Raw genomic sequence first — 20,448 nt, forward strand, 5'->3', positions numbered from 1 at the left:
GCCCGGGCTTGGAACCACGGGCCCAGGCCGGGCTCGGGCTGGGTTCGGTCATGTACGCCCGGGCCCGGGCCGAAAAATTAGGCCCGTGCAGTGCTCTAGACTCCATGGTATCAGGGTGATATGTATTATGCATGTAAATACTTGTACAAGGAAGGGTAGTCGGAACGGGACGCTTTCGTCCAGCTCTGGAACGAGGCGAGCACTTCGTGTATTTCACTATATTTGACACACACACAAAAGGCGGCTTACTAGCATCAGTAAGGTTATTATTACAATTATGAATCATTACATAGCACGATAACCTCTGTATCATCAGTAACTCTCCGCAACATGTGTTCACTTTGTCGTTAAGCGCATACGTACGTATTCACGCTTGCATCAAAGGAAACGCCCAAAGGGGAATGCTCCACTTTCTTTCTTTCTTTCTTTCTTTCTTTCTTTCTTTCTTTCTTTCTTTCTTTCTTTCTTTCTTTCTTTCTTTCTTTCTTTCTTTCTTTCTTTCTTTCTTTCTTTCTTTCTTTCTTTCACACATGTTAATAAGTGCACGATCGTACATTGCATGTCAAACTCCGGCAACAATTAGGTACATAAGAGAATTATGTGAGCAATACGTCTTTGCCACGACCATTTTCTTGAGAACGAAAAAAAAATTTTAATATTTTTTTTATGTTCTGTGGGCTGAAAACTACAAAGAAGAAAAAGACGTCTTATTTTCAGTCTATCCTATATAGCAATAACAAGGAGAGGTGTTGGAAACCCATTTATGCGGCAGGAGCTCTGGCTCCCACCGTGAATTCCATTACCGACCCTTCTCGGCGAACTCCGATTCCGAACACGCTCCAACGGAGTAAGAGAACGCCATCTGAGAGGGAGTATACGAAAAATTACACCATTTCCCGCTAAAGGGGACCATGAGGCGATGCGAAGCCGGAGCACTTCCACGATCGCGTTCCGTTGGCGTTCGTTGGGCATGCTACCGAGCTCGCGTCGTGGAACGCGAAGAGGAACGCTACGCGCGTCTTGTCTCCCCTATAGCCTGGCCGTTAATTCTCACAGGGCGAGCGGGGAACGCGGTCGACAGACGTGCGAGAGGGGGCAGCGTAGGAGAGGAGAGAGAGGGGGAGGGGACGCGCATGCGCTGGTGCTCATCGCGGCGTTGCGCAGGAGAGAATTTCGGCATGTCTAGCCCGCGTTTCAGAGGAAGAGTGGAAATGGGGAGGGGAGAGAAGTGGAGAGGGGTATGGGAGAGGGGGAGGGGAGAGGTAAGTGGCGAGGAAGGGGAGAGGGGGTGGGCAGAGGGTGAAAGGGGAGATGAGAAGGGAGAGGGTAAGTGGAGAGGGGAAGAGGACAGGAGGAATGGTGAGGGGGAGTGGAGAGGAGGTGTGTGGAGAGGGTATGCGCATGCGCAGTAAGGGTGGTCACGCCGCACACCACCACCACCACCGGATTGAACCGCCATAAGATACTTCGCATCTAAAAACTTTCGGAAATGCACGCGTTTCCGAAAAGCGGATGGCTGAAGGATCGAAGCGGGGCTACGCTTTTCTCTCCTCCTCGCTGTCGACGCAAAGCGATTAAGCGTGACCCTCGACTCGACTGTGATGGGTGCGTGCTCAGGACAGCCCATCGCTGACTTCGTGTGCCTTCTTCCGTCCCGCTTCATATTCGTACATTTTGGAGGAGGCAGGTATACAGCGCTCATCCGCTTTCCCCGGAGCGCTCTCAAAAGACTGCTGATTTCGTACCTGAAGTGCAGAGAGACCTAGAGATGGCTTGAATTTCTAATCAGAGATAATGAAATGCTGCGTATTAACAGCCTCGAATTCAATAACGAACATTTTCTTTACGCTCACCACTCTGCAAGTGGGCATGGAATGCCCCAGAACTTTTCAGAATATGTTATTTCATGCGCGCAGCGTCTGATCCGAGTGAAAAAAGTGATGGAAGATTAGTTGGTTTACCAATCTCATCAGTGCTCACGTTTACTAATCTCATCAACGGTGAATGACCCCGGAAGCTGGAATTATATGGCAAGCATGAAGCGGTCATCGTAAATTGGGTATGACGAATCAAACTGACGCTATTTGACTTCTTGCGTCTGCAGGCGCTAGCTAATTGTTGTGATTGCTGCGTTTTTCCATGCCCTAAATTGTGTTCTGAAATAAACGCGTGTATGTAAATATCCGCTCTTTCTCCAAGGCCCAAATCTAGAACAAACTTTATTGAACCAGTATTCTGTTTAACGTACCGTAACTTGCAAGACGACTGAAGGCTTAACCTACATAGACGGTTTCGCACTCATTGCATCAGCAGTGAGCCTATACGGCCTCGAGAAATTTCCTGTCGCGCGTCCTATCGGTTTCTAATGTCTCAGAACGAAATAGCTTTAATATCAGTTGCACGTACGGAGAGTGTCTGTTTAAGTTTTCAAACAAATTAAATGGTCATCATATAGGTTTCGTGCAACCTACGGCATAAATGGTTTGCAGGATAAAAAGTGTTGGTCATCTGTGGGCTTCTGTTTTGACGCGCTGTATACAGTGAAACTTCGGTGATACGATCACAGCTCATATGAATTTCGGGGTGATACGAATTTTTCGTTGGTCCCGGCCAAGGCCTATTGGCCTGCAATGTAATGGAGTACGGTTGTTGTGAACCGATTTCCACCCAGCGACGTTCGATACGAACGTACGCTACCGCCCAGGTACGAAGAGGTGCTGTCCGCGCCGTCGCGGAAGACGCGCCAAGCAAGTGCGAGCGCGGGAACGCAAGCGTGGACATGCGCGCCGCACCGCCGAATCTTCAGAATCACGGTGTAAGAAAAACACTTTTCTTACGGTCGGAACAAACCTTCAGAGACGCAAACGGTCAGAACAAACCTTCAGAGATTGGGTGCGCGAATCTTTGAGGCTCCTATGTGCCTCCGTGTGCCTTCGCGTTTAGATTACAGAGGACATTAGCGCCGTGCTTTTTTTTTCTAACGCGTCGACGCGGGCTGCTGTCGTTGTATTGTGTTTACACGTGCCTGCCTCGTGCATCAGACATCCTATGAAAGGTGGACGAGGACCGAAATAAGGCGAGGACGGTCTTGGCGGAGAAGTCAGGCCTCACAACGTCAACATGCGCGACCGTTGAGGTCGCACTTGTGCGGGCACGGCCGTAAATCTCCCAAAAAACATCCCCAACACCTCCTCGATAACAAAATCATAACGCAGGACCGTGGTTCTGTAATTTTGTGGTCTTGATCCATCGCGTCAAAGCGCTTCTTTTGTTACTTTCGCTGCAGTACTGCGGTGTCATGCAAAAAAGCATACTAAAATTTGGAAGGGGCTACTGCTGTCGCGGGACACAACGCGCTAGGTTAATTAATTAAATACGCGGGTATGGGCCGTATATTTACGAGTGCTGGTATGATTGCCGACATCTAAAAACTTAACTGAAAATCAATCAGGGTTCTTCCTGACGTTGCTGCGGCCCTGAAAAACAATAAATGAAAATGTACGCCAGCTTTCTTTTGTCGCATGCTAATTTTCTATGCTTTCTGGTGATACGAATTTCCGATGATACGAAAATTTTTGGTGGTCCCGTGAGATTCGTATCACCGAGGTTTCACTCTATGTATACTGCTACTCGCTTCGGTCTTTCGAGACCGCAAGATTTAGCGGGCTATGTTACTAAACAATACCGGGCAGAGCTGTTAATGGCTCCTGCTTCTAAACATCGAGAGGGTGTACAGTGATTAGTAACGCCGGTTCGTCGTTTATAGCTTAGAGTATATATAAATCGTACAGCTAATTTTTGAATTCGGTCATGACGACAATACAGCAATACGCATTCTTACGGGTAGCGATCGCGACGTTTAGAGATAGGAGCCGGTAACGCGCGAGTGTTGGTCAGCGCCCGCATGCCACGGAAACGTGCGCGTTCAGCGAGCGACCCGCGTGCACCTGTGCGAGATAGGCTTCACTGCGCTTGCCCGTATATATAGATAGCGCGGTGTGGACTGCAGAGGGCGCGCGGGCTTCCAGCCACAGCCGTCGGCTACTCGAGTCGGTCCCTGATTGTGTATATAGCCCACTATCGCGGGCACGTGTATTTGTCATCCCCGTTTGTTTTTCTTTATCCCGCCGCTGAAAGCGGCAACGGCAGAAAATATCGGCAGCGCGACACACCAGCTGTTCGAAGGAACCGAACTCTGCGCAGCTGGGCAACCCCCCGAGCTGGCGCGGTTCGAGTCGTAAGCTACTAATGGCAACGCTCGACCTGTGGGCTACACGGGGTTCAGCTGGCACAACGCGGCAACGAAGTCGGGGAGCCGTACCCCGGGCCGAATTCGCGAGTTTGTCGTGCAAGCAGCTCCGTAGTTTGAGGGCCTCGACATTCGAATCTTCTTCGTTCGCTGTAATATTCGTAGAACGCGCAAAGGCATTACCGCGCCTGCAGTTCTTCAGCCATTTTTTTTTGTCCTTTTCTTTACTTCTCTGTAGTGAAACCTATTCGTCTGTCCAGTTTACTGCTGTTTGAAAAGCTGAAACACAGTTAAACAAACGAAGCGAATCGTTTCATTCTCGGCACGGCGGGTAGCAAGCATAGGTATGTACGCGCACTGCATGAATTAAATGCTGCAATAGGTGATGAGGAAAAGCCGCTCCACACAGTGGAAAAGTTTCTTGTGTACTGCGACTTCTCAAGGACGGAGGGCTCCTATGCCATGGCACCGCATTTGTCGCTTACCTGCTAACGTGGCGTTGCAGGAACTAGAGCGGAGACGCAGTGGCATTGCTCATGCACGGTCGAATCCATGCGCAGGCCAAGGAAGTGATCAGAAATGAAACTCGCGATCGACCTTGCGTTCGGTTGGTGGTGTCGCATTGCAGTGACAACCGCCACGTGGGGATCGAGCGAACTGGGGATTATTTGCGCGGCGCACGGACCACGTGCCGTATATACTTGCAGCGCTTGGTCGAGGCAGACGTCGATGTATTTGTGCTGTTGGTGAAAAAACTGTTGTTGAGCATCCGTGCTGGCCGCGTGTTATCATCAAAAGTAAGGTGGCCTATTTGTATAATACATTCGATGTCGGCCATCCATGCGGACTACACGCATGGACGTATTAGCAAATGGGAATGGTCGGTACTAACGGCGTCTATCTCTACCCGATGATAGGCAAGCCCTCCTCCCTTTCTCTGCTCCTATCCATTACACGCACCTCCTCCCCCAACACCGTTTCATTACTATATCTACGACGTGTTCTTTGGACAACAGCCTGAAGCCGATGTCAAAAACATAGGGACTGATGTTTTACTTGAAAAAAGCCCTTCGCGTATTGTTTCTAGTGTGGTTAGGTCTCTAATGAGGACACAGTTTGCACATTGCGTGTTTTGCGTGTACAGACTGGAAGTGCGCTATACATAACAAATGCCGCCATTATTGCGATATCTCAACGTAACACCAGCGCCTTATAATACGTCGCATCATGCATGCACACCTTATGATTCTGTCGTATACTGTATCTCCATATGTGCCTTCTGTCTATGGTGCGTCCTAGCGTCCGACATAGAGATGCACAGAGCCTCCCCGTCGCACGAATGCAGGCCAGCCTTATTAAGTGCGAGCACCGTGTGCCGTCCTTATTATGTCCAGATAAGTCTTAAAGGGAAAGAGACGTCAAGACGGGGCACTGCTATGTAGATGAACCACGTGTTTAGCAGTGGCTAAAAAGAAGAAGGCAGCGCTTGTGGAGAACAGGAGGGCGAGGGAAGATGGGCTATTGCATTCGCCGCTCACGAATCCGGTTACATCCCCCCAAATTTTTCGTTCGCCTGCAACGAGGCCGTGCGCATGTGTGTACCGTGGCGTATTTAACGGTCGAGGCGGTGCTGCTTCCAACTGGTCTTTTTCTAGTTTTTCTAGCTCGTACAGTCATCGCGTTTTGTTCGTAGGCTGTGCGCGTCGTTTATGCGTTGCGTACGGCGGCGCCGCGATGCGAGCGGAGGCGCGCGCTCCGCCGCCGGCTCAGTGCGTGGCGCTGCTTCGCTGGTGCAAGGGGTCCGTTATCGTATTGAGGACGACCGGCGTGTGCGGCGGCGACCACTTGTCCGGCTGGCCCCCGTCTTTGCGCTCTCGTGCGCGGCCCAGATGCCTCGTGATTCCTGTCTGGCGGCCGCTGGCGGAAAACGCCTTTTCCTCGCGCGCGCTGGACGGCGTTACGCAAGCGGATACACGCTTCTTCCGTGCTGGCCGACCCCCGCTCGCGCCGCCGTGACACGCGTATTTATTACGCTCTTTCCATTTTTTTTCCTCCCCTTCATGTACGTCCACGGCGTCGCAGAGGTACGTCACACTGCGTACAGCATGGCGGAAGGTGGTGCGCTGCCAACACGACATCGAAGAAAGAAAAGCGCCGCGCGCTCTGCGGGCAAAGCTGTCACCCGCGCCTGTCCAGTTCTAAATGCGCTTCTCCCCAGTCAGCCCCTACCCGTATACGGTGCTGCACCTGACGTCAACATGAGTATTATGCCCCACTGCAACGCATGCATGCGGCAACCGTCACCCCGCGTGGTATAAACGGACACCGCCGCGTTGACCGCACTCGATCGGGAAAAAAAAGACGCCGCGGATTCGCTCGTTCGTCATATTTCTTCATGGCAGCGCACGAAGCATCGCAGACTGCCCCATTACAGGGAGAAGGGCATTGCGGCACGCCTTGCAGGGCAGTTCACCAACCGGTTGACTGTCGAGTGCCTCGGCAAATCACCATGCAAGGTGTAAGCGATTACTCCGGCTAATACTACGTTTAGAACAGAAGTGTGGTAGCACTGAAGCGAACGGACCACGATTCGGAGGGCTGTAAGTGCACTGAAGCCGGCCCTTGCGGAGGCGCGCGTGATGACATTGAACTGTTTCTGATTGTTGGTCCACCACACCTCCCCATATTTGGTCCTTCGGTATAAGTCGATGCTGCCCTATAAGTTATTGCTTACTAGAGGACATGTTTATAGGAAGAAAAGCGAAAACAGGAATAAAAACAATACCATGGGCAACGTCAGAAAACGCTTTCTTACTTTGCGCAGACGCTGCGCACGAGAATTGAAGGCTGACTTTCGCAAAAGTTGAGATGAGCATGTGTACGCACGTGTGACAGGAGTGTTCACATCGACAGCGTGTAGTAAAAGGCTTGTTGCCTTGTTCGGGGATTCAGAGAAATATGCTTCGAGTTCATGACTAATCAAGTGATAATAATAGTTGTTGGCGTTAACGTCTCAAAACCACGATATGATTATGAGGGACGCTGTAGTCGAGGGCTGCGGAATTCGTTAACCTGCACCTAAATATAAGTACACGGGCATCATGACTAATAAAATGCCCTTGTCGGAACGCCGGCTACAGTCCGATGTTTCTCTTTTTCCTAAAAAGAATTTGCGTCGCTTTTCTCCTCACTACGTTCAAGAACTAAATTCCCGTGAAACGTCTGTAATGCGAACATGCATGTATGATGTTGATCGTGGTTGGCGCTGGCTCTCACTCCCCGGACTAGGCGTATTACACACAAGAGAACCTCGGACAGTGAACCGGGGGAAGGGGCAGCTGCTGCCGTATTGTTCGGCTGGTATAGAGCATCGCACACTTCATGTGGGTACGTGAGCGCATGAGAGTTCCCCCAATCGCAAAAAAAAAAGTAAAGGTCGGCGCCCTCACTATCGGTGTTTTGACGATATATGGTGTACCATACGTCCGTAACCGCCTCAAATTTCTTCTCAGTTCATTGATGCAATCAAGCAACGATCGAACATGCACCGCATGATCTACACTCTTTCGGCCGCGCGTGACTGCGGTACACATGGATCCGATGGGCTACGGTCGCATTCAGGTAAACGCGGCTCAGAGGCCACGATCGCTATTGAAATGCCTGGCGGGATGTGTTCTCGCAAGATTCGAAACTGGGGTGTGTCAGTTGTACGCACCACCTTTCGTCTTGTACCGCCATACTCCCTTTGCGGTGCTGCGGCACAGCGACGGCAGGTGGTATGCAGCGGAAATGGCATTTTTATCTTGTCTCCTATTTCCTATAGATAAAGTTGGTGCCGTTTGTCTCCTCGCTATGTCCAATGTCGTCTCTGTTCATAATCTCGCCGTATGTATTTCCTCACAGCGTCGGCACGATGTATTTTCGTGTAATTATTACATCATTATATAGCATTGCTTTAACGCTATGCCCGTACGCTTACTGTCCATCTGTGTTCCAGATGCGCGCACGAGCTAATTTTAATTTCCAGCACCTGCGCATGAGGCATCCAGCAGTGATCAGTAACAGAAGCGGGACTAACGTGAGAACACACTCTGCGTACTCGTAAGCGCACTAGTCACTGAAGTATGAATTGTGACAATGCACGTGCTAAACGACGCATAAGCTCTGCTTCCTGCTTACGATATGGAGGAATACAGACCGACAATGTAGGGGAATTCTAGAGTAATCCAATTAATCTCGGTCAACCACGCGGTCCCCCTCCCTCCTTTTCTTCCTGTTTTTTTGTTCTTTCTTTCTGTTGTTTCCTGGCGCACTTGGTTAAACGCGACTATTTATAACTCATTAAAAATGAGATAATACATTAACTATCTGCGTTTATTACACGCCAGAATCAGTACCCTCGAAGTCACCAGGAAAATGTGCGGATTGAGGTATCACGACCCAACGTCCCGGCGGGTCCTAGCGCGGCAATGTTTGGGATGAGTTCTCCTTGCGTGCAGTGTACCGGTTTTATAGAAAACTTTTTACCTATACCGTAAACAGAGAACAAAGGACAGAACTATTACTGACAGCTTTCATGTGGTGTTAGCGACGCATTTAAATTAGCTACATCAACAGCGCGCCGTCACGAATCAAGAGAACTTGGTCCAACATTAATTACACGTTGTACGCACCTCACTATGCAGCGTTTGCAATAAACGACTAGGTGTGTTAAGGCCTACATACAAAAGCTGCGTGATATAAATATAAATTTGTAATTTCATTTCGCTTCTATCCGGTGAACGTATGTATTAACGAACTCTTCTCATATGGATCTCACGTTTTTTTTTTTTTTTTTTGCTATGGTTCTCATAAGTGGTGCAAATAAATGTTTTAAAGCTTCCCTTCTTGGGGCCGGTTGATCGGGCTTGAACGGGAACTGATAAGCAGTGAGCTCCATAGCGCTCTGTCGAAAAGCATGCCGTGCCCTAAATATGGACGCCAGATGGCCGCAGCTGCACTGAGCTCATGTACTGTTGAAGCAACATGTGTAGCTGTCATGAGTGACACGAACGCGCGGAATGCCATTTCTGTAATTGCTGCGAGGTAAAATGCAGTCGCCGGCGACTCGCAAGCACGCTTATCTGCACTGTAACAAGATTTTGCGTTCGGAACTATCTGAACCTTTGGCACATAATCTTGTTGATTGTCACAACTTGTTCCCGCGCATACTGCAGGGTATAGCTCACGTGACGTGCACGTCAGTGCTGCGAGGCAGTTACGATGCGCCCCTCCCCCACTCCAGTTTTTTCTGCCTTTAGCAGCTTCCTCCACACCTCTCTCTCTCGCCGTTATCATAGCGTTCTGTTATTGCGATCAATCAATCAATCAATCAATCAATCAATCAATCAATCAATCAATCAATCAATCAATCAATCAATCAATCAATCAATCAATCAATCAATCAATCAATCAATCAATCAATCGTCTGGAGAACTTTTGCAAAAAAATGGAGAATATAGAGCGAGACGATGAGCAGCACGCGCCACGAAAGTTCTTTAGAACGCAAAACTTTCAGGTCTCGTATCAACATACAGGTCCTATACGTATGCGTGCTGCTCGTGGCTGAACGTCACCACGGCGACCGCCGCGTTATCGCAACGATCGCTATCGTGAGTAGCGGATGTCTCCGGACGCCGGCTAATAAGCAAACACTTACACGCAAGAGAAGCTTTCCGGATAGTAGTCCCGGTCCATAGATCTGTATATACGCTCGCATTTGGCGTGTCGATGGCGAAAGCACCGAACTATAGGGGTTGTATTATAATAAAATTTAAGATTTCTCTCCCTCTCGCAGTAGCACTTACAAGAACTAGTGCCTTCTTACGAAAACCGCGAGAGTCTCTTATCGGTTTGGTGCCTCGGGGTATGATGACGCCTGCACGTGATATATGAGATGGCTTATCGTCCATCTGCAGCACGCGTGCTCGTCCGGCAAGATCGCCGGAAAGGGGGAAAAAAAATGTGCGAAAAGTATCACCTGGGCAAACCTGGGCAAAGTTATCATATAGTGCGTAGAATTTTTTGCATAATGTCAAAATATATATAAAGACAATTATTAAAAATCACGGAGAATGTACGTCGATATGACTGCTATTAATGCAGTGCATTTACATTCCGGGTGCTCCCTTTTCCTTAATGGTTACCTTCCCCAAATTCTTGTAGTGATGATATCCTAGAGATAGATAGATAGATAGATAGATAGATAGATAGATAGATAGATAGATAGATAGATAGATAGATAGATAGATAGATAGATAGATAGATAGATAGATAGATAGATAGATAGAAAGAAAGAAAGAAAGAAAGAAAGAAAGAAAGAAAGAAAGAAAGAAAGAAAGAAAGAAAGAAAGAAAGAAAGAAAGAAAGAAAGAGAGAAAGAAAGAATTGTTTCTGGATATGTTGCCTTGGCCATATGACTATTATGCAAATCCAGATGACGAGGATGGCACATGGAGTAACGAAATGCACAAATTGTACTCACGCACACAACATGCACAAGAATACGCAGTTACAAGTACCTAAAAGAGTCTAGTCGAGACCCGTTTCTCTGACAGAAAACTCGCCTTCAGTATGGCTGGCTAGCTATATGCGAAGTGGCCCAATTCGAGCATCCCAAGTATACAAATGTTTTCGATCAACTGGGCTGGCCCGTTGTCGCGAATAATGCCCTTTTCATGCGGCGCAGTATTGCTTGTGATGCAACACACGCAATATCGCAGTTGCACCATCGAGCACGTGCACGATCTTTCAGTGTTAATTCCGTGATGATTTTCCGCTGCGCGAGCGGCAAATAAATAACAACGCGGCTCGTTCAGACACGTCTTGAGAGCCTAGCTGCAGTTTCTAATTTGTTTTACTTTGTTATCACCAATCTGGAAGAGCTAATACTGGGTGCAGGGGAAACGGAACTGCGACATATATGCGTGTGCTGTTGCCGCAGCTCCGAAGCAAGCAGCATAGTTCGTAGAGTCGTTATTGGCTTGCACCACTTGTTACCAACCGTTTAAACGTAAGAACTGTTCTGTGAACACGTACACACGCAGGAACACGATAGGTACAAGCCTGGAAATTAAAAAGAAAAATGTGTTTTCCCCGCACCACGAGGTTCTATGTACTCTCGACAGGTGCGTCACTCTGGCGGCCAAGTACCAGCGTATACCGTTTTCCCTCTCCCTCTTTTTTTATCTCTCTTTTCCGCTGATATCGCAGAAAAAGACGCCAGACGATTTTTTGTGCAGTGTGGTGCGCTGACGCCCTTTCCTGCGTTTCGTCCGGATAAACCAGCTTTCCGCGAAACTCGTCTGTGGTTATAAGAAAATCAGCGCGCCTATAGTCGTCCAGCGGCCTTTAGAGGACCTCTCTCCTCTTGCCTCGTTCTTTTCTTGTGCGTTTTTCTTTTGTCTCTCGTGGCCGCGGAACGACGTGGCTCCTGTTTCGATATTTCCGCGTGCGCGCGCGAAAGCCGCCGCGACGTAGTCGCCGTCGACGACGGTCCATACACTATATGTATATACCTATATACTGAGGGCTCTATCTTGCGCCAGACCGCGACCAGTGAGATCTTGCGGTGCTGCATCGTAATTCGGCCTGGGCTCTCCCCGTGATCGCTTGAAGAGACCACAGCGCAGACGAGAGAGAGAGAGAGCTAGGGTATTGTTAAAAGCAAGATCTTGCATGTAGGTGAAGCTCAATGCAATCACCACGGTGCACAGCGTTGGCCTCCTCCTCAACCTGCATCACAGGAGGGGTGACAGGGAGACGCGTCGCTTCGAAAAGAGCCGGCGCTGCTAAGATTGGTTGAGAGGCGAGCGCGTAGTTTTAGTTTCCAGCCTTCCGCCTGGCCCTATTTTGCTTTTTTTCTTCTGCCCCGGAGTCTGCTTTTGCCGGCCTCGCGTGGCGCGAGCAAGTTGTCTTCTCCGGAGCTTGTTTCGAGGGATCCGCGCCAAGACAATCCGCCCCTATCGGACCAACCGCTGCGACGTTCTCAAACGCGCGTCTCACACAACGAGTTCGCACACATACGCCGCTTATGCAGCTAACAGCGTGTTCACGGGGGCTGGTTGGTACATAGCTCTCTGTCCTTTGCTCCCTTACTCGCCCTGTGTCGCGCTGTTTACATTTTACTTACGTAGTTGCCTGCGCATCGAGCTGCCAAATGCTCGTAGGACAGAGAAAGAGAGAGAGAGAGAGAGAGTTTCCTGAGGCCAAGGTTAATTTCGCAGCGGAGAAGGCGAGAACTCGGGACGGCCACGCTTGTTCGGTTCGCCATGCTTGAGGTGATACCTGTGTGTCGAGCCTGTTGGCTCGGACACCTTGTCGCCGATTTGACTGCTAAAGGCACCAGGAACGCATTAAGAGAAATAGGGACAGAAGAAACTGCACATTCATCTGTTGAACGTTTAATACCATCTCGAGGTCTTAGCCGAGTCTAAGCTCCACTATAGGGCCTTAAAAACTTACGGCTCTGAGAACAGAGCAAGGTGAAAGTATCCATGCTCTGCTTTCCCTTTCAGGGAAAAGTCCATCCCACTCTCAACAAGGTTTCATTCATTCATTCATTCATTCATTCATTCATTCATTCATTCATTCATTCATTCATTCATTCATTCATTGTAGACATCGTCCTCTACGGAAAAGGCATCGGGAAATCTATAGGAAGAAACACTTTCATCTTTCCTTTTTGGCATCCGTATAGCGACAAAACAAGACGACGTTTTCGAGATAACCGTTTACGTGCGATAGGGATCGGTGCAAGTGGGAAAGTTGTATTCTGGAATTGCTGCCCGATATCTTTACAGACATCTTTTAACACGGCCAGAGCAGAACGCCAATCTACACAGTGTTATTCTCAGGCGCAGTATCGTTGGCAAAGTGAGCTTCTGTGCAGTCAATGAGCGTAAACGGTGCGCTGCCGCACTACTCAGTGATTTCATACAGAGCCAAAAAAAGCGAAATGGTAAATGTTCGCGTGAAATGGCCGTCGCGTGTCCTGCGCATTGTGACGGCAAAAAAAAAAAAAAAAACAGCGCTAGAGACAGGACATTGATATGGAACGACAGAAGAGGCACAATTCAGCGCCTTGTTTGTCGTCAACCGTCCCGTCTCGATAGCGCTGTTTGTTCATGTCCTAACGATGCACCAGCCAGCCCAGATAGGTGCATTCATGTAGTGTATTCCCGACGTTATCGTCACACATCGGCGTCACATATACTTCCTTGCGTGTTCCGAATTTACAACAAGAAATGCACGCGCGATCTGCACTAGGAAGTGTCCTTTAAGCCCAGAATAACGCCTAACGTTCGCTCTTCACAAATAATTTGGCTACTCATTAAGTATGCCCTCAGTTCCTCTCAAAAATGCACATCTTCATTTCGAAATAAATAACAAAATTGACACACTCGTGATATTTGCGTACTTATTAGCCTGCCTTGATATCTTTGACTTACACATTGCTTATGAACTATTTTCAGCATGTTCATTTTTTGCAGGTAATTATATATGTACAGTATAATTATATATGTTCAGTTGCGTTTGCTTTACATAACCTTAATATTATCTACGCCCAACATGAAGTGGGCGAACCTTTTCCTTTTTCTTTTTTTCTTTTCTGCTGCGCCATTTTCTCCCAACAAGATGTCTTTGCTCGCCAACTATATTGTCCCTTTGACTGTTGCAAGTGAATGAATGAATGAATGAATGAATGAATGAATGAATGAATGAATGAATGAATGAATGAATGAATGAATGAATGCGAACTGCAGCCAATATATGTCACTCTCTGGAACATAACGTGATGCGGCGTGCGTATCTGAATGCGCAATCCCAAGGGAGCATGTGCGCATGCGCACTACAGGGCATGTGTACTATAGCTCTCTTAGATCAGGCAACGCTCAAAACCTCTTAGCACTTGCCTCTCAACAGTACGAAGTAAAAACAGGGCTGTAATAGTGCAAGGTTGAAATTCTCACTTGTTTTTGTGCATAGGCCAGAGCAAATCTTGCCCTGAAACACTCGCCAGAATCGGCCAAATGAGCAGTTGTGTAGGCGACACAAGGTGGGGTGAATCCGTATATAGCTTAGGAGGAAAATAATCGTCGCATTGTGGCGGATAATAGCTTCTTCTCCTCAATTACCTCGCGCATTACACCGTGACGCACCTGACGTCACACTTTGATGCGATGAAATGTCGTGCTCTTTTTGGTCGATATGCCGTCCTTTGCCGGCAGAATTAGCCTGCTAAATCTGTTAGGTTGGAAACTTTCGCTGTTATCATAACCACCGATTCGGCCACTCATTGTCTTAACTTAATTGCGACGCCGTAGGCATGTGGTTCGAGAATCCAAAAAAGCTGCGGTGCTTGCACTTCTCCTGTTCACAGTACCCTTCATTCTGTTTTCAGAAAGAGTGGTATAGCGGTAACCCACCATAGAAAACGCGTACCATGCATGCAGCCTAACCCTGCACAAAACTTCATGTTAACCGCAAAATCTGAACACTGAATACAAAAGCGCCATTCATATGCACCATGGCTGCCCATTACTATAGTCAACTATATACTCAGTGCCGGAGTAAAATGAAGAAGAACGCACCCGAGGCCAATCTGATTGTGCTGTCTCGGCGATACACTTTGCGTTGTTTACGTAACGGCCGTCTTCCATTGGCGCTTATTGTATACCTTTCCGTCATCGCAGGTGGTGGCCGTGCAGCAGAACCTGGTCAAGCCACGCTCCTGCGATGTCAACGAGAACGTCATTTCAGAATCGTGTCGCACCGAGTACGGAATCTCTGAAGAGCAGCTCAAGAACGCCGTGCCCCTGGAGCAAGTTATCGATCAGGTATAACAAGCAATGCACCGGCGAGATTGCCTCGGCGTTTGTTGACTTTTCATTGACTGCCAAAGGAAGCCACTGCAAAGGGTATAGTAACCTTGAACTAACGCTGAGTGGGGGTTGCGGAGCGCACTTGGCACCGTCGGGGCACGGACGGTGCCAAGCTATATTTAACAAGGTGGCGCTACGTTGCCATCTCCCCTCACCAGATATGCGTTGTTTCGCCGCCATATATTGGGTCAACACAGCACTCAAATCGCATTATCAGGCCCAAATTGAGCGATGCTTTTACAAGTAGTTCTGTATATATTGGTGTATTAACAAAGTCCCAGTGCGACAGTGACTTTCCAGTCCTTGCAGTCGGCAGGACGCTTGACTATGCATCACGCTTACGGGTGACACACATTTGTCCGTGCACGTGAGTGCCTTGTTGAGGGTCCCGCACGCGTTTTACGTAACCGTATACGTTACTCCTTACGCTACTCCCGCTATAGTATACTGCATCGTTTTCAAAACGACTGTACCAGTGTCTTTACGTTCCATATGCAACAAGATTCACGCTGCTTAGTAATTCATGTGCAATAATTGCTCGTGTATTGCGCAGCTGGCCCTTGCTTGTTAACAACAAAAGTCCGTCCTCTCACTACGCTAGTAGTGCTTATTGTTCGGCGAGTTAATACATGTTCACTAATTAATAATATACATCGCGCCACAAACACGACCACAGAAAGGACATACATGTGACCAGTCTATGTGTCCTCTCTGTGGTCGCGTTTCTGGCGCGAAGTATGTTATTATTACTCTCAGTGCACCAAAATTCGGCTATAGGACATTGTTGTTTTCTTGCACTTTCAAGTTGAGCTTGGCACAACAGTTAACAGACTGTTAACAGGCGTCGCATATAAACTGCCCCAGACAACGACAGCAGCATGCGTTTCGCCCCGTCACTCGTGGATTTGGTCCGTGCAATCGAGAACGCGTCGTTTTCCAGTGTTATGCATGCATATAGACCACTGGACAACGGTTACGCGAAAGTAGCCGCCCGGGGTCTTACGGCAAGAACATCCAATGCTAATGGATGTTCAGGCGGCTTATTTTCAAGCACGTATGTGAAGGAATAAACGCTCAGCCATTCTGCGAATAATGGAGCGCGGTGATAACAAAGACCGTACTCCGTCTTCGCGATCTGGTTAGGCTGTGCATACCTGGATGGAGAAGGAGCAAAAAAAAAAAGTAGGAGGGGAAATGAGGGCTCTATATTATCGAATGGCTAAACAGAAGAAAGCTCGGCATATGTAGTCCATCGCAGTCATCGTATATAGTGCTCATGCATTCGAGATTCAAGACAGATGGGGCAGTGGATGAGGTGGCGGTTCTACGGGGATCTCTCGTGATGCGATAAGAAGCACCGGTATACCACTCGCGAATTCGAAGTATAGGGCCGACCTTGTGCCCGCACCGCGATGGCTCGTTTAGTTAAGATGCGAGGCAACGCGCGAGCGACGGATTGCGCAACCCACTTATATCCGCACTGTGTGCACGGCGCCCCGGCCGACAACGTCGCGGACCGTCTCTTTCCGCAGTGTCCAACGTGGAAAACCTGTTGCGTTTCGTAACCATACCGTGCCTCTGTGAGCTACTCGCGAGCGCAAAAAAAAAGTTCCAGTTACTGTTAATCTACTGAATACGTAATAGATAAATGGACACGATAAGAAAAATCGCTACACGAGGCAGTAGCGCCATTTTATTAGGATATTTAGCGCTAACATGAAGATGGCTCTTCATAACTTTATTCATGCTTATAAGAAGAGTCTTCCACGCCCATAGGATTGTGACCATGATGCCGATTAGAACGCAATAGTTGGCTATAGTTGTTTGACGCTAACCATGGCCTTAAGTACTGAACGAAGCACAAGAACGAGAAGGGAGATCATACACTAAAAGCACTACTTAAATTGGTGTGTGTATGGGGGGGGGGGGGGGGGTGTCGTGAGCTCACAATCCAAAGCTATAATAATTTTTTAATACATGTTTATGGCTTTGAAACACACGTAGTTAAGCTTTTCCGTGGCTTTCGTGCTGTGAAAGCCCTTATATACGGATGTCGACATCTCTCGTAAGCACAAGCTCCGTTCCAGTCAATCCGCAACGAGTATGCAGCTTGAAGGACATAAATTTGTGTGATCTATAACTTTCCGCATGGGCTCCGTGTTTTCTATGAGAAGTGAACTGAGAGACAGAAAAACTAAAATGACGGCGGAGGGAACCCTTCTGAATCAAAATGCGTCATACGCAGGTTTCATGACAGCGCTGCCTCTATCGAAACGGAATTACGACTATACAGTATTTACCGCGAAATCACCGGCAGCGCCGTCATTTTCGACGTCTTTTCAGCGTGTCTGTAACACGAGCTCAGTAACTGCAGCTCCTAAGGAAATCCTGCGGTCATATCTACAGCACCTTGTCTTGCGGATACCGTTATCCAACAGCGCTATAAGGAACGTCGGACGCGGAATGCAGCCACGGCGCGTGAGGCAATGAGAGGAGGGGCAGACAAAGACGTAGCACCACGTCTTGCGACACCTTAGCCTCGTTCTTATCGCATTATGCAATGCCCGAACCATTCTTTGCGCGGTTTAGGGTCGCGCGCGCAGTATCTGTGGCGAGGAGTGATAGCTATATACCTCGAGGCGCCTACTGATTGAACGCCCGTGGCTTCTGCAGCGCGTCGCGCGCGCTACGCGCAATAGTATACGCGCCACACAATGATTTCTAACCGGTGTCAGCTGCATGCCTCAGCGCAAGATGTTCGCTTCGATCACACGCGGAGATGTTGCGCCTACTCTATCAGCGGGCGATTGTTCGGTCGCCGGACGCAATGCGACTCTCGCTTTGTTTTTATTCTTTTCCTCACGTTCCCTTAGAGGTCGGCGTTCTCGAAGTCCTCTTGATGCTCATATATATGAGGGCGATCTTGGCCTGAATTCCCAAAAGCTTCTTACGGTAGACTTCTTCGTGAAAGAAAATGCCCAGCCAATCCTTACACTAGACATTATTAGCGACGTTGCCCGATCAATGACAAAAATACGAAGGAAAATATTTGCGAATTCGGTGCCTTATTTGCTAAGCGGCAGCATGCACCGCAAGATATTGTTCGTCGGGGAATAAATGTGATATAGGAGTAAAATTGCAGAAGGCTTCATTCAGGTGACCGCCACCACTCTGTCGCCTCCTTTACTGCATGGTGCGCATGCAGAGTCACCGCATTATATACTCTAACGGGTTCACGCTATAAGCCATGACTCGAGCAGTTACTATGGCGTTATAAATATGCAACGTCATAACAACATTTTGAGAAGTCTCACGTTGGTAGCCTATCTGTAACGCATTCGTGGCTGCCATTATATCGCGGCTGCCACGTGACAAGGGCGCATGCGCATCTCCTCCCTTTATGGTACACTTGATCGGCTAGTGGAGACTGATTGCCATGGTTCGTTTAGAGCGCCGCTCAGAGCGCTCGAGTCGAGGCTCGCTCGCACCATCTAACTCAACCGAGGTCCGACAGAATTCCGGTCACGTTGCTCCTCTCATTGCTCTGGCGGCAGGTGAACGTTCGGCTCGGACGCGTTTTCTCTATCTCGACAGGGCTATACGCATCGCTACAAATTGATTTCAGAGCATGGTATACCAGTCGAACGTACCAGAAAAAAAAAGGAAGAAAGGAACAGTACTATAGAGCTTCATCAGTATATAGCTGTAAGGACTTAGCTGTAACGGCACCTTCAAAAAGCAAAAAAGAACGCATGTTTCACTCGCATGCAGTTTACCCATAGGTTAAGAGTACGGGGCGGAGTTTAGGAGGGGTTCGGAGAGATCTGGAGGGGGGTCATGTTGTCTTCACATGGGTAGACATGTTGCGCACGTATGGTAGCCTTCTTCTTCTTCTTCGTTGTCTCGTATAAACGCTTAAAATTTGTTGCTATGGTCATGCTGACGTTGCGCTCGTCCCCCGCAGTTCAGCCAGTGGGCCCGGGCGCGGCTGGAGGCCGAGGCCGGCGGCCAGTTCTACTTCGTGACGGACGGCCAGCTGACGCTGCGCCAGGCGCTGCATCCGGAGGCAGTGCGGCACGGCATCCTGCTGCCGGACACCTTCTACCACTTCTTCGACCTGCGCAAGGAGTTCCAAGCATTCTACGGAAAGGCCGTCGACTCGGTGCAGGACATGCTGGCGTGTATCCTTGCGCATGATTGCTCTTTCGAGCCTATAGCCAAGGGTTGCCCTGAGAGCCACGTGGATCTGTCTTATGTGTGTAACACTGATGTGTGACTTCTTTTGAAATTCGCGATATAAGGTGAGCCAACCGCATCGCGTATAACAACACCGGCAACTTATATGGCATGAATGTGCGAAGGCAGAGCTAGTGATATATCGTTGACAATGTCGTGATATGCCGCTGACGATGACAGTGCACCAACAGTGACGTCACTGTAAAGAGCTTAACTACCGCGAAGGTTTCGTTTGTTTGTCATCGCAAACAGAAACTTAATTAATATGCTGTTTCGCGAGGGGTTGATTTTCTTATAGCCTCACGTTCGGCGACGCCTACAGAACCTTTTATATCCACTACTCGATGTGAGCGGAAGTGTTAACTGTTACCATCGATCGCCGCATGATCGTGTGATTTCAGCGACAAAGCTCACGTAACTCATGCTAATCCCAGAACATGTGCACGTGTAAGAGCTTTTTGTGTGTGCATGTGCGCGAAAACTGACTCGTTTTCGAACACGCGTATTATAAGTTTTCTTTCGGTAAAAAAAAAAAAAGACTTTTAATAAACAAACTCGAAGACTGCAACTGCAGGTAATGCTCATATTCGCCAAGCTCTTTTGGTCTTCTTGTCACTGCCATTTCAGTGAAGTTTCTCAGGTGAAGCTTCTTAGCCGCAAGTGTTCCACAGCATGTATGTCTGACACGGGTCTCTCATTATGCAGGTAGCATTACCATCGCTGTAGTATGTCGAGGCAGGAGTCCGTGCTAAATGCACAGCAGCCACAGACGGAGTGATACAGAACTGTGGCTATCACCCGCTTCCATTTCGGCGGGTACATTGACTTTATGGTTTACCATTACACAACCCACAGCCATTACTTCCGTCCTTCGCCGCCTATGTTGACGTCTCAGTAGCGGTCAGCGCTTGCTGCGTAACGCGATAGCATTGTTTCGTAAACGCTGCACTCGCTCAGTGGGCGGCCTGTCCGTTTCTTCCAAAGGCCCACGCGTGCGAAGCAGCCAGCCTCCGGTCGGTCATCCATTTCGGCGTAGTCACT

General features: G+C 48.7%; 1 protein-coding gene across 3 annotated transcripts in view; it reads left to right on the forward strand.

Annotated features, from left to right (window-relative positions):
- LOC119377372 (epithelial splicing regulatory protein 1) overlaps positions 1-20,448 on the forward strand; it is a 119,115-nt gene that overhangs the window by 41,184 nt on the left and 57,483 nt on the right. For all 3 annotated transcript variants that reach the window (XM_037646884.2, XM_037646878.2, XM_037646872.2), the window contains exons 2-3: positions 14,983-15,126; positions 19,136-19,352. In XM_037646884.2, coding sequence (XP_037502812.1) covers positions 14,983-15,126; positions 19,136-19,352 — 361 coding nt within the window. The remainder of the gene's footprint in view (positions 1-14,982; positions 15,127-19,135; positions 19,353-20,448) is intronic.

This window comes from Rhipicephalus sanguineus, chromosome 1 (assembly GCF_013339695.2).
Source record: "Rhipicephalus sanguineus isolate Rsan-2018 chromosome 1, BIME_Rsan_1.4, whole genome shotgun sequence".
Classification (NCBI taxonomy): Eukaryota; Metazoa; Arthropoda; class Arachnida; order Ixodida; family Ixodidae; genus Rhipicephalus; species Rhipicephalus sanguineus.